Source organism: Argiope bruennichi, chromosome 8 (genome assembly GCF_947563725.1).
Source record: "Argiope bruennichi chromosome 8, qqArgBrue1.1, whole genome shotgun sequence".
In the NCBI taxonomy this organism is placed as follows: domain Eukaryota; kingdom Metazoa; phylum Arthropoda; class Arachnida; order Araneae; family Araneidae; genus Argiope; species Argiope bruennichi.
Window position 1 is genome coordinate 131,496,026 of NC_079158.1, and position 15,262 is coordinate 131,511,287.

The following is a 15,262-nucleotide window of genomic DNA, read 5'->3' on the forward strand; positions in this document are numbered from 1 at the left end:
CACGAAATAATAAATTAGAAGAATACATCCACTAATAAGCAAAAATACCATAAAATAACCATATAATAACACTCAAACCAGTTATGGAAACAAAAAGGAAAGCACTTACCAGCAGCAGGCAAAAAAAAAATTTTACGCTTTTTCGTTATGTTTACCCGCACTCTAAACTTCCAAGCTAACGCATTCAAGGTAAAAAATAATTGGAGGTAAGAAATCATTTTTAGTTGCAATTCTGAATTTATTTAGTTTCGTTCCCAATTTTTTTTTTTTTTTTAAATTTTAGATATGATTACATACAGTGGTGGACAAAATTGTGGACACTTTTGAAAATTTTTGTTTTCTAACTTTGTATGCTCATAGAAAATGTAACGTTTCACAAAATACAAACATTTATATATCATTTTAAAGAGAATTTAATGCTAATTTCAATACAAAAAGCAAAATTGAAATATTTACAATACAAAAAAGTTGAGTGGCAATAATTACCGAGATACATTAGATGCTGATGACTGCAGTGAGTTATCAGTACTTAGAAGGGTAGCCTTTATTTTTTATTACAGTTTTCACATTGATGTTTCATTGAACTGATGAAAATTTTAATATCTTCCTTCGTTATTGCATGATGCCAGGAAACAATTGTGGCCTCAATTAATTCTCTTTTATTTGATGAATGCGTCATATGTACAAGAGTTTTCAAATGGTGTCATAAGTTCTCAATAATTTTATAGTCAGAACTCTTTCCTGGCCATGATAACAATTCATTCTCTTTGTATTAAACCACACTTTCAATATTTTTGCTATGTGGCAAGGAACTGAATCCTGCTGAAAAATAAATTATGTGTTGTTGGGAAGGAGATCACTGATAAAGGTGTAAGTTTTGGCTCTTGAATAGTGTCAATGTATTTTCTTGAATTTAATGTCCCATCGATAACATAAAGGAGACCAATACCGTCTGCTGACATGCATGGCCATATCATAACAATAACTGAGTTCTCATAGTTGCCTGAACGCATTCAGGATTCCTATTCTATTTCTTACATATTTTCGCTCATCACTCCCGAATAACAATATCTTTGTTTCATCACTCCGTATAACTTGTGACCACTGATCATCTGTCCAATTAATATGTTTCTTTACCTACTGTAATCTTTTTCTACGCTATTGTAAATTGAGATAAGGATTTTTTCGTTGAATTCAACCTCTTAGTCCAAAATATAATAATCTTCTCCTGATTGTTCTAGAACTGACATAAACGCCAGCATCATTCAATTGACTTCTGATGGTCGCTGATGGCATTCTTCGATCTTGGAGACATAGTCTTTTTATTTTTCTGTCATCAACAGATGTGATGCACCTTTTTCAGCCATTACTTACTTTGTTTTTTTATTGAATTTGCCTCTTGATATCATAAACAAAGCATTCACACTCCAGATGTAGCCACTGAACCATCCTCTGGTCTTGCAATTTCAGCATAGGAAAAACCACAGTCATGTAACACAATAATATTAGTTCTTTTTCTAGGTGTCAAATCTATTCTTTTATTTGATGACATTACTTCTTGACTAAATATTAGAAATATTTACAAATATTGCAAATATATTTTAACATGTTTAACAAAATTTCTACCTTCCAATTTAATTACATAAAAAACAACCTTCCTTCTACAGAAAAGAGCACAATAATGACTTGTTCCAATTTTAAACATGATGACATCTTCTGCTAGCAGTTATTAACATTTGATTGGTTCCCAAAGCAAGAGCAAAGATTTGTCAGGAAAATTACAATCCACTTCATTACAGTGTTTGTATTTCAGATTAAAGTAACAATACTTTTTTTTTGTATTACAAATATTTGAATTTTGATTTTTGTATTGAAACCAGCATTAAATTCTCTTTAAAATGATATGTAAAGGTTTGCATTTTATGAAATGTAACATTTTCTATAACCATACAAAGCTAAAAAAACATAACGATTTTCAAAAGTGTCCACAATTTTGGCCACCACTGTATATATATAGGTTTGAATTCCTCCCAAAAATAATATGCCTATAATTAAAGAAATAAAATGTTAAACCAAAGAAAGAATTTCTATTATATATTTTGATTTCAAAGGTAATTACATAACATTACAATTAACAGATGCAATTTTTAAAAATTCCAATTTATTAACAAAAAACACCTTTAAAAAAATGTACTACCATGTCTATAAGGATTTGTTATAGCCAAGACTGAAGACCCAACAGTCAATAATGTCTTTTGTAACAATGAAGTTGGAATGTGATCATCATATAATGACCTTGGAAAATCATCAGCGGTATGTTCCCAATTTGATTCATCTAAAAAGCAAAGAATTTCCTCAAAGAAAAGGCATCATAATTATTATTCTGTAAATTTCTTAATAAAAACTTGTAATATTACACACATTTCTATGTCTTTCTTGTTAATTTTAATAAAGATGTTTTTAAAAATATGAATTTTTAATTGCATATATATATATAATATTGATAAATGTGATACATATAGAAAATTTGCTATTACATTAGAAAGTACAATTTTTAAGGTTAACAAAAATAAATCAATATAATATAATATCTGTAAATTGTTAGAGATGGACAGTGTGCAATGATTAGAAAAAAATCAGAGTTATTGTTTCAATGTTTACATATAAGGAAAAAATATATATAAGCAATATAGAGTTAGAAAATATGGTTTAAAATGCAAACAAATAAATCATCAATTTTTCTTCTTTCAACAACTATAATCAGATTTTGATAAAAAATAAATAAACATTTGAAAATAAAGCATTTTTTTTTTCTTTATTAGTCTGATTTTATAAAACAAATTATATAAAAAAGATTATTATTAGCATTAGTTCTATGGTAATAATATATTCAAGGAAACCAGTCACCTGCAAACTATACACAGATGCATAAAAGAAGTGGGTGTAAGGGGAGAAAAATCATCAACATTTTGTTCAATGTACCAACTGTTTCTAAATTTTGCTTTCAGTCAACATTGTTTTATTTTTTAATGACAAAAATAAAACAAAAAGAGAGAGAGGGAGAAGTTAATAGATAACCTGAAATATATATATATATTCTTCTTATTATTATTTTTTGTTGAAGAGCAGAAAGCATGTGAAATACATTCATTGTTATTTTTGCATAAAAAAGAAATAATATTTTGAAAATTTGCAATATTTTTAATAGAACCTTACTCTGAATATAAATAAAAAATTTTTTTCTGAACAATTAATTTTTTAGACAGTATGACTAGATAGCAAGCTAGAGAATTATCAATAAAAATTATGCACTGCTATTTATAACCTGAATTATATAAATCTGTTTTAAAAACTAAAACAGTTAGAGTCTTTAATAATAAATAATCTAATAAGAATAACTGAAAGTTAATAAGAAGAAAAAAATAAGAAGAAAAATAAAAAGAATAATAAAAATAGTTAAGAAGAATTTTTCCAAAAAGAGATTCAAAAATTCTTTGCAGTTTGAGCCATATACACTTTATATTTATTTTATTTCATGTTTTAAGGGATTACAAACAAAAATGATTAAAGATTTTTTTTAATTTGACATTCCTGTAATCTGGTACACATATTACTGAAATAAAATTTTTCCAGAATTGAATTTTAAGCTTCCTACTATTTATTTTTCTCTAAATGATCACCGAAATCACAAATATATAGATTCTAACATTTCAATATATACTTTCATTGCGCAATATGTTAAAGATATGCGCTAAAAATCATTTAAACATTTGAATCATAAAATAATATTTATAAAATGAGATACATAACATTCCTAAATAGCGTAGCTTTATATACGTGTTCACTTATCATATATAAGCTATATCATTTTGACTGAATTTATATCATATGCTATATTGAAGTCTTTAACACAATTTAATGACCTCTTTTACGAATAATTTCAATATTACTGTAATATACCTTCTCTTTTCTCATGCGATGTCGTCTGAATAGAATGGCGCTTATTACAATGAATACGCGGTAAAAATCCAAAACAAATTTTATACGAACGAGGTTTATTTACAAACATTGTTACAATAGAAATCAAAGTTGAAGTTGAAGAATTTTGTTACTGGTTAAAACTATATGGCTTTGCCGATGATTCCTTTGTTACCTCATTCATCATCTATTCAGCTGCCAAACAGATTAAGATGAACCGATGAATGTTCCAAAATGAAGGAATCATATAAGTGAGAAGTAGAGAGACCTATTTTATGAACTGCTTTTACGTATGCAATATCAAAGAATCGCAAATACTAGTGATCAACCAACACCACCTAGAAGTAACCAATAGAGATCCACGATTTTTTGAATAACAAATAATTTCGCTATTGTTATTTTTAAACATTTGTTCCAAATATCTGTTATTTCAATCATTTCATTAATTAAAAATTATTACTTAATATAAAATATAAAATTTATTAACTGTAATTAATACTTAATTTACTAATTTAAGTAACGTGTGATTGAATTAATTTATCTGTGAAGAAGACCGTCCACGTTTAAAAACGAACTGAAGTGAACGGACTGTTCACGAGCCTGCGTGCTCTTGTTCCATCAATGTAAAATATGTTTCCTAACTGATTGTATATAAGCTTTGTACATAGCCGTGTTTTGAGTGTGAATTGATAAAAATATGTTGCGTCTAAATCAAATAAATGTTTCAAAATGCAAGTGACTCTATTTGCTGACATATTTTATCATCTTTTGAGTAATTCACCAAATTAACGAAGAAATCGGGTAGATTTAAAGATCTTGATAAATCGAAATACTCTGAAAGGAAAGCAGTTGTATCATTTGTGGCGTCCGCGACAGGATACTTTAATCTGGTGAGTGATTTATAGAATATTATTTCCACTTGAAATAATGGATGCTCTTAAAACGAAGCGACAGTCCTTAAGAACTTCATTTACCAATGCAGAGAGAAATTTGGTGCAACTCTTGGCAATACTTGAAACTGATGCCAAGGATATTGATAAACTTCACGCATTAAATTCACAACTAGAGGATAAATTTTCTCGTTTGGGTGAGATTCAAAATGAAATATCCTCATTACTGTTAGAAGAGAACACGGCCGAATACGAAACAGATTTTGAAACGGCTGAAAATTACCGAGATAGATATCTCGAACTGAAAACGAAAGTGGCGACATTCTTGAATAAAAATTCCAGATGTGCTTCAGAATGTTCATCAAAGAACAATGCTGCAAAATTGAAACTACCGAAATTTGAATTGAAGAAATTTTCTGGTGATCCGAAAGAATTACTCACAATTTGGAGTATTTTTTCTAAAATTCATGAATCGGATGAGTTATCTGATATCGACAAATTCCAGTATTTATATCAAGCGATGGTGCCTGAATCCAAAGCTGCAAGATTGGTTTCCAGTTTTCCAATAACATCTGAAAGTTATTCTAAAGCGGTTTAACAGTGGAAAATATTATTTGGTAGAAAGGCATCTTTTAGTACAGATCTATGTGCGAGTTCTTCTTTCACTTGTTATGAAGAATGCTACTACCGGAAGGAATTCTTCTGATTTTGCGAGCCTCTACGACATGTTGGAAACGAAACTAAGACCTTTGGAAAGCTTGGGACTCACGAAAGAAAAATTTGCGGGCTTCCTGGAGCCTCTTGTCGAATCATGTTGCCTGAAAGTGTTCTACGTGCCTGGGAAAGAAGCCGAGTTTTGGAAGATAATGATGACTCTACAAGTCAAAGATCTCTCGAAAAATTAATGTGTTTTGTGCGTCATGAAGTAGAATCTGAGGAGATGATAAGTTTAGCTTGAGAGGGATTTGGTAAAAAATAATGGAGTAGTTAAACGAAATAATAATAAAATTATAGTTGCATATGTCCCGGATGTAGCAACGACAGCCATGTTAGTAAGTACAAATACAAATGCTTCTCATGACGGGTTACCCAAAGGTAAGCCAAATTGTGTATTTTGTGAGAAATTTCATTTGAGTTCTGATTGTCTTTTGGCTCAAAAAATGTCTTATGATGAAAAGAAACAAATATTGTTTAAAAGGGGAATTTGTTTTAAATGTTTAAATTACGGCCATGTTAGTAGAAAATGCAGAGTTAAATTGAAATGTTTAAAATGTAATAGGCAGCATGTAACTTTAATGTGTTCTGATAAAAAAGAAATTCATTCATTTAAAGCTAATGAAAGTAACGAAGTTTCAAATAATCTGTCGAATAATAATTATAATGATAAAGTATATTTGCAGACTATCTGTGTAGAAATTGTAGGTCAGGGACTCTTAGACACTGCGTCTTCCCGTTCATACGTTAGTGATAGAGTTATTAAGTGCTTGAAACTAAAACCTCTTAGACGTGAAAAGGTAATTCATGGCCTATTCGGAGGGAAAGAAACTGCCCCATTAGAGCATGGTATATATGCGATAGAAATTAATGATTTAAATGGCTCATTCAAATTGTGCAGTTAAGTTTTTTCTGAACGTAAGATTTGTGGTTTTGTTCCTAAAATAGAAAATCGGCATATATTAGAGAATTTAAGAATAAATAATATCGAATTATCTGATGCTTTTTGTAACGAAGATGAAATTGACCTTTTATTAGGAGCAGATCTAATTGGGAAATTATTAACGGAAAGTGTGTTCAGTTAAATTTTGGCTTAGCCGCAATTCATACAAAATTAGGATGGACTGTTGTTAGCAAAGAAACTGGACTCGGTTCCAGTGATGATGAAATAGTTGTAGATTCTTCTGTGCAAACAGTTCTGTCTTTGTATGCGAATGATATTTCCTTAAAAGAATTGTGGGAAATTGATTCTATAGGTATTAGTGATCCCATTGAAAATATTTCAAAAAGGAAATTATTTGACAAGCAATTAAAAGAGTTTCATGAAAAATTCATTGTTCTTTCCGATGGCAGGTATGACGTGGAAATACCATGGAAATTAGATTCTTCAAACTTGCCAGGAAATATTAACCCGGTTGATTTATTATCAAGAGGTTGCTCTATTAAATATATGTTGAAATCTGAATGGTGGAATGGCCGCAATTGGCTCTTAATGCCCTCGGAATGCTGGCCATTAGATAATATTTGCTAGAACATTAACGAAATAGAGACAGAAAGAAGAAAAACCAAATTAAGTAGTGTAAATTTGTCGGAAGAGACAATCCCCTGGTATGGCTCTAGGTTTTCTGATTATGATAAAATTATAAATGTGGTTGCATGGACTTTAAGTTTCATAAATAACTGTAAGAAAAATTCTGTTTCTAATCCTTTCTCTGTCAGAAATCGAAAACGCAGAAACTGTATTGATACGTTTAATCCAAAACCAATATTTTGCAGATAAAAGTTCGATATCGTCAGTTGACATTTTTAAAGATGATGTTGGACAAGGAGTTAAGACACGTATAACTGAACGTAAAGATGTACCAGACTTTTTGAGTCCAATTCTTTTGCCAAGTGATTGTATATTGACTAAGTGTTTGATTGAATCTGTTCACAGAAAAAATTATCATGCTGGTACTCAGATTCTGTTGTCTATTTTAAGAGAAAAATTTTGGATTGTAAAATCACGTAAAACTATTAGAAATGTACTTAATGGTTGTTTGAAATGTAAACGGTATAAAGCAAAACTTTTGTGTACTGAGTCTTGTCCGCTGCCTGAAGATCAAGTTTCCGACACAGTGGCCTTTGAAGTGACGGAAGTCGATTTAGCGGGACCATTTTTCTTGAAGAACAGTTCGAAGGTATTGTTCACTTGTGCTGTATATCGAGCTGTTCATCTAGAACTTGTGGCTTCTCTAAGTACCGATTCTTTTTTAATGGCATTCCGTCCATTTATAGCTAGAAGGGGTAGACCAAGAACCGTCTACTCAGATAATGGCACTGATTTCAGAGGTGCAAATAATGAATTCTCTGAACTAGATTGGGGAAAAATCACTAGGGAAGCAAACATTCATAGAATTTTGTGGAAATTTAATCCTCCCATCCCCTCAGGGGCTCACCTTCTTTAGGTGGGTACGGGTGTCCCAATCCCGAGGTACCCAGGGATCTTTACTCTTTCTTCTCTCTTCCTACTTTCCCCTATCCCTTTTCTCTTTTTCCCCCTTCTCTCTTTAAATCCCCCTTCCCCTTCTGTTTTTCTTCATTCTTCCATCCCTCGACGGTAAGCGAGGGAGCTCTCCATGAGAAGCTGTCGCCGCTCTGTTTGCTTCTTGCTTCTCATGGACAGCCAAAAACCCCACGTGTTCGCCGTGCGTGGCGACCCTTTAGACGGGTGGTACATTTCGGTCCCTAATGTATCAATCGGCCGGTATCCCAGATGTTTGACTGGGCTGCTCAAGGGGATCAAGCGAAGGGGTCACTTCTTGGGCTTGGCTTTAAGGGTAGTCACTGTCCCCGGGGGTGACTCTCAGCGTATAGGTTCCGGCTAGCACCATGGTAAGTGCCGAGGCTGGAAATGTCTGGAGCCGGTGGCTGCCATCCCTTGTTGGGCTCCGTGGTGGGCGGTGTCGTCGGGCCTGAACTTTTGTCTTTTTTGCATGGGTCTTTTTTTTCAAACCGATTCCGATAAGTCAATTAACGTTGCACAAACTGAGCTTACGAAGTTTTTTCCAAAATGTTTAGTTATACATGGTAAAGACGATAAACTTAAAAACATGTCGCCTTTTTTGATACAAAAATATATTCAAAGTACTACTGGGAACGTCACATCTGTAAAGAAGCTTAGATCTGGAGATTTGTTAATAGAGTCTGCGACGCCGAAACAGTCAGAGCAACTTCTATCAATAAAGAATTTCGGTGATGCCCCAATAGAAGTATCTGGTCTTAAAACTTTGAATTATACCAGAGGTGTCATATCTAGTATGGACCTTATTATGGTGAGTGATGAAGAATTTGTTTCTGAACTGCAGTCATTTAGTGTAACAAGTGCACGCCGTATAACATTAAAAAGAGATGGTAAAATAATTCCAATTAAGCATGTTATTTTAACATTTGCTACTCATGTGCTTCCCAGAAAGATAAGTTGTTTATAAGTTGCGATGTACGCCCTTTTGTGCCAAACCCGGTGCGTTGTTTTAAATGCCAGAGGTTTGGACATAAAAAAACTAGTTGCTGCGCTTCTTCCTCTCGCTGTCCACAATGTTATGAAATTGGCCATGATGACACTCCTTGCACAAAGCCCGAAAAATGCAACGGTAGTCATCCTGCTTATTCTAAGTCCTGTCCCAAGTGGAAGATTGAAAAGGAAATCCAGACCATTAAAATTTCTAGAAATATCTCTTTTGCAGAAGTTAGGAAAATAGTTGGAAGTCAAACTCCAAAGGAAAATCTCCCATACAGTACAGCTTTAAAAAGGACGACTTGTTCAAGTATGCAAACTGAACCGATACAAATTCAAGAAAATAGTAGTCCATCACAAACAATCTCGAAGCCTCTCCCTTCTCCATCAAATGAGGAATACATTACCATTAAGCTGAAAGATTGGCTTGAAATAATAAAATCTAATAAATCTTCCATAACCAAAAATAAATAAATAAACATTACTCAAAACCAGAAAAAGATTTTTTCCATTCAAAATCAAAATGAACAAAAAGAAAAGATAGATGCAAATAGTAAATACGTTGAGTTAGAAATTCACCCATCCGACGAATCTCTCAGTTAAATGTATTTGAATGATGAAGCTGGGTCAAAATCATATAAATCTAAATTCTTCAAGAAACCGAAATGACAAATATTAATATAGTCTCTTGGAATTGCCACGGTTTTCAGGCTCATAAAGAAGATATCAAATCTGTAATTATTAACATGTTTGTTTGGGGACACAAGAAACAAATTTGACTCCACGATCTCTCCCAATCTTAAAAATTATGTACTTCAAAGAACATTCTAGAGCATCTGGCTTTAATTACAGGTCATTTCCTAAGTAATGAAGATGTTTTAAATACATATTTACAGGCAATTGCTGTCCAAATTCAGTTGAAATTACTAACAATTTACTCTATCTGCTCCCAGATGAATATATTGAATAGCGGCATTTGGATCAATTTATAGAACAATTGTCAGAACTCCCCCCCCTTCTCTTAGGTGATTTAAACGGCCATAACCCTATTTGGATATTAACACTAGAGGAAAGCAAATGGAATAACTGATTGATGACTTAATGACCATACTCCCATTCACTTTCCGCAAGCTAGCAAAACATTCCACACGACTATCTTGCACTTTGTGCTACTTCCCTTGCCCCTTACTGGAGGTTTTCCATGGAGTCAAATTTAATACAACAGCGATCACTTCCCTATTATACTGACGTACATTCACAATGATTTTTTATTTCCTAAAAAGCCTGTGAGATATAATAATAAAGTAAACTGGTCGTTGTTCAATTCAATATGTCAATTAACACCAGATATAATTGATGATACTTCTATTGATTTGGCAGCAAGTATGTAACCGAGCATATAATTGCAGCAGCAGATCTCAGTATTACCAACCCCTCAGGGGCTCACCTTCTTTAGGTGGGTACGGGTGTCCCAATCCCGAGGTACCCAGGGATCTTTACTCCCTTTATGTTTACTCTCCACTGCGCCTTCTGCTGTCTCCTTTTCTCTTCCTTCCCTCGAGGGTAGGCGAGGGAGCTCTCCATGAGAAGCTGTCGCCGCTCTGTTTGCTTCCTGCTTCTCATGGACAGCAAATACCCCCACGTGTTGGCCGTGCGTGGCGACCCATTAGACGGGTGGTGCACTGTGGTCCTCGGTGTATCAATCGGCTGGTCGCTAGCCACCGGAGTGGTTAGTTTGCTAGGGATCAAGCGAAGGGGTTACTCCTTGGGCTTGGCGTTAAGGGTGGTCACTGTCCTCGGGGGTAACTCTCAGCGTATAGGTACCAGTTAGCATTATGGTAAGTGCTGAGGCTAGGAACATCTAGAGCCAGTTACTGCCATCCCTTGTAGGGCTCCGTGGTGGGCGATGCCGCTGGGCCTGAATCCCCATCAATATCGTATGGGCCGCAAAAACTTTGCTCCCTTCAGTGGGCATCATTTTGTAACGCAATCTCGTGAAAATCATTTTGATTCATTTTTTTATTATTCAAAGAATATCAACTGATAAACAAACGTTTCATACGGTATCGTCGTTTTTAGTTGAAAAATCCCTTTCCAGTACTATTGGTGAAGTTAACTCGATTCGAAAATTGAGCTCAGGAGACTTGCTTGTGGAAGTCAATTCCCGCAAACAAGTTCAACAACTTATAAAACTTAAAGCATTAGCAACCATCCCTGTAAATGTGAGTGCTCATAGATCACTTAATTCGTCCAAAGGTGTTATAACCTGTGGAGAACTGCTGAATGTTCCTATGGAGGAAATAATAGAAAAATTGAAGTCTCAAGGAGTAACGGAAGTTCGCCGTATCAAAATTCGACGAGATGGGAAGCTCCTGGAAAAAAAGAAGAATCTTTCCATTCAAAACGAAAATGAACAAAAAGAAAAGATAAACGTCAATAAGGATGTCCAACTCAACATCCAGTAACTATGTTGAGTTGGAAATTAATCCATCCGATGAATCTCTCAGCGAAATGGATCTGAGCGATGAAGCTAGAGTTGGCACAGACAAGCCAAAAGTTTTTAAATCTAAATTCTTCAGGAAACCGAAATGACAAATATTAATTTAGTCTCTTGGAATTGTCATGGTTTTCAAGCTCATAAAGAGGTTATCAAATCTATTATGAACAAATATCAACCTGTTTGCTTGGTTATACAAGAAACATATTTGACTCCACGTGTCTCTCCCAATCTTAAAAACTATGTTCTTCAAAGAAAAGATAATGAACAAAATTCTAGAGCATCTGGGGAGTTGCATCTTTAACTTTACGTCATTTGCCAAGTAATGAAGTTGTTTTAGACACAAATTTACAGGCAATTGCTGTCCAAATTCAGTTGGAAGTTCTGACAGCAATTTGCTATCTGTCCCCAAATGAACATATTGAACAACGACATTTGAATCAATTAATAGAACAGTTGCCAGAACCTTTTTTTCTCCTAGGTGATTTAAACGGACATAATCATATCTGGAATAATGATGGTATCAACACTAGAGGAAGGCAAATAGAAAAACTTATTGATGATCATTGTCTCTGTATACTTAATGACAATAATCCCACTCACTTTCATCAAGATAGCAAAACATTCCACACGATTGATCTTGCACTTTGTTCTCCTTCCCTTGCACCCTACTGGAAATTTTCCGTGGACTCAAATTTATACAACAGCGATCACTTTCCTATTGTATTGACGTATATACACAATGATTTTTTTTATTTCCTAAAAGACTTGTGTGCTATAATATTAGTAAAGCAAACTGGCCATTGTTCAATTCAATATGTCAACTTACACCAGATATGATTGATGATACTTCTATTGATTTGGCAATCAAGCTTGTAACCGAACATATAATTTCAGCAGCAGATCTCAGTATTCCCAAAACATCGGGGAAAATACCAAAGCTATGCAAACCGTGGTAAATGACAAATGGGATAACTGCAAAGGAGCACTAGACAAAGCATGGAATACCTTCAGGAGATACCCTACCACCCAAAATCTCATTAAATTTAAAAAAGCAAAATCTGAATTTCGTAGAATCCGACGCATTAGTCAGGAGCAATCCTTTCATTCGTATGTCAATTCCATTCAAGGACAAATACCTTCTAAAATCATGTGGGACAAAATAAAAAAGATTTTTGGCTGTTACTCAAATTCAGATAAAATATCCTTTTTAAAATTGAACGGACGAGTAATTTCTAATGCAAAAGAAATTGCTAATCTAATTGGACAAACTCTTTCTAACATATGGAGTGAAGAATTTTATCCAGAAGATTTTATTGCTTTTAAAAAACAGACAGAGAAACAAACATTAGATTTTCTACCTTCATATGGGGAGGAATATAATACTACTTTTAAATTTCATGAATTGAAAAATGCATTAAAAAAAGTCCCACTCTACATCACCGAGACCTGATAGAATACATTATGATATGCTGAAACATCTCGGCGATTCGTCATTGCAGGTACTCTTAACTTTATTTAACAGAATTTGGATAGAAAGATTCTTTCCACTCTGCTGGCAAAAAGCAATAATTATTCCTATTCTGAAACCTGGGAAAGATCGGCAAGATCCCTCTAACTATAGACCAATAGCCCTTACTAGTTGCCTCAGTAAACTAATGGAACGTATGGTAAGTCACAGACTGATGTACGTCTTAGAAGAGAAAAACTGGATTTCCCCTTTCCAAAGCGGTTTTCGCAAAAAGAGAAGTACATTGGATAATTTACTAAAATTGGAGACTGCTATCGGAGAGGCTTTTGTAAGCAAAAAACATCTTGCATCTATTTTCTTTGATATGGATAAAGCCTACGACCGAGCCTGGCGTTATGGCATTTTGAAAGATTTATTTAACTTGGACTTAAAAGGGAATCTACCAATTTTTATACAAAACTTTTTGAGAACAAGGATCTTTCAAATTCGTGTTGGTGATATTTTATCAGATACTTTCATTCAGCAAGAAGGTGTTCCTCAAGGTAGCGTACTAAGTGTTTTACTGTTTATCATAAAGATAAATGGGATTGTTTCGAAAATCTCACCATTTGTACACACTTCACTTTATGTCGATGACATCCAGATACGTTGTGCTAATGAAAGTTTGGATTTCATTCAAAAACATTTACAAGCATCCATAAACAATATGATAAACTGGACTATGAAAAATGGGTTTGTTTTTTCTCCTCAGAAAACAGTTAGCGTTCACTTCTGCAAGCGACGTGGCCTTCATGCAGATCCAGAACTCCGACTGAATGAGTCGGCCATTCCCACAGTTAGTGAGAAAAAGTTTTTGGGCGTGATATTAGATAACAAACTAACATTTCGCTCTCATATTCAAAACTTGAAAAGAAAATGCCTTCAAACTCTAAATATTATAAAAGTCCTATCAAACACCTCTTGGGGAGCAGATAGAGCCTCTTTGATGAAGATATATAAATCACTGATACGCTCAAAGCTTGACTACGGGGCACCCATTTATGGCTCAGCTGCCAAATCTACCTTGAAATTGTTAGACTCAGTGCATAATCAAGGACTTCGTATAGCTACATGAGCTTTTAGAACATCGCCAATTCAAAGTTTACAAGTTATAAGTGGTGAGCCCTCCTTGGAAGTCAGGCGGAAACGACTTTGTTTATCCTACTTTTATAAAATTAAAAGTGTCGAATACCATCCACTGTGCAACAGGGTTCTCAATCCTATATACGGATCGTTATTCTCTAGGAGATTGTCTTTTACGCCAACTTTTGGATTCCGTATAGGAGAGATTTTACGAACATTTAAAACTGATGACTTCCCGATTGTTGTAAATATTAGTGGTCCACCTCCATGGCAGGAGTCGTCTTTCAGTTTTGTAGATGATTTTATACACTTCCTGAAACCATCAACATCAAACGTGATGTTTCAGAAATTTTTTTATGAACACAGACAACAGTATCATTCTTTTCAACCTGTTTATACAGATGGTTCGAAATGTGGTAATAATGTTGACACAGCAGCAGTTTTTCTTAATGTAGTAATATCCGAAAGACTTCACCCTTTCTGTTCTGTTTTTACATCCGAACTTTATGCAATAAATCTAAGCCTTCAAAAAATTGCAACCTCATCCCCCTCTAAATTTATTATATATACTGACTCTAAAAGTAGTATTGCAGCTTTTAAGAATGTGTCATCGGAAATTCCCTTAGTTCTAAATAGTTTGTACATATATAATTCGCTAAAAAATAATTTCACAGTTAAATTCTGTTGGATTCCAGCGCATGTTGGAATTTGGGGAAATGAAAAAGCTGACAAGGCAGCAAAAAGCTCATCCCTGATGAAGGAAAATTTTCTTCCATTATCCGATGCATTACAAGCAATAAAAATAATTCAAAGTAAATTCTGGCAAGCTACGTGGGAAAAGCCATCTACAAATAAACTTTTTCAAATACAGCCATCTGTCAAGGGTTTCAAAAGTAAAATTCTAACCAGAAAGAAAGATGTCATTATCACGAGACTTCGAATAAGTCACACCTATTTGACCCAAAAACCTCTTTTGCACTCTGATCATGCACCACTTTGTGATAAATGCAATTGTGTTTTAACGGTTAAGCATATTCTGTGTGAATGCCAAGTTTTTAGTACGCAACGACAAGTCCATTTTGGAGCAACTGTTT

At 34.0% G+C, this 15,262-nt stretch overlaps 1 protein-coding gene across 2 annotated transcripts in view; it reads right to left on the reverse strand.

Annotated features, from left to right (window-relative positions):
* LOC129981901 (ubiquinone biosynthesis protein COQ4 homolog, mitochondrial-like) overlaps positions 1 to 4,122 on the reverse strand; it is a 38,052-nt gene extending 33,930 nt beyond the window's left edge. The window contains exons 1-2 of one of the 2 annotated variants that reach the window (XM_056092946.1): positions 3,961 to 4,116; positions 2,198 to 2,335 (exon numbers count right to left, since the gene is read on the reverse strand). In XM_056092946.1, coding sequence (XP_055948921.1) covers positions 2,198 to 2,335; positions 3,961 to 4,069 — 247 coding nt within the window. In that variant the 5' untranslated portion in view covers positions 4,070 to 4,116. Of the gene's footprint in view, positions 1 to 2,197; positions 2,336 to 3,960 lie in introns of both variants that reach the window. The other variant, XM_056092947.1, reaches the window with a different exon arrangement.
* Positions 4,123 to 15,262: the final 11,140 nt, after the last annotated feature.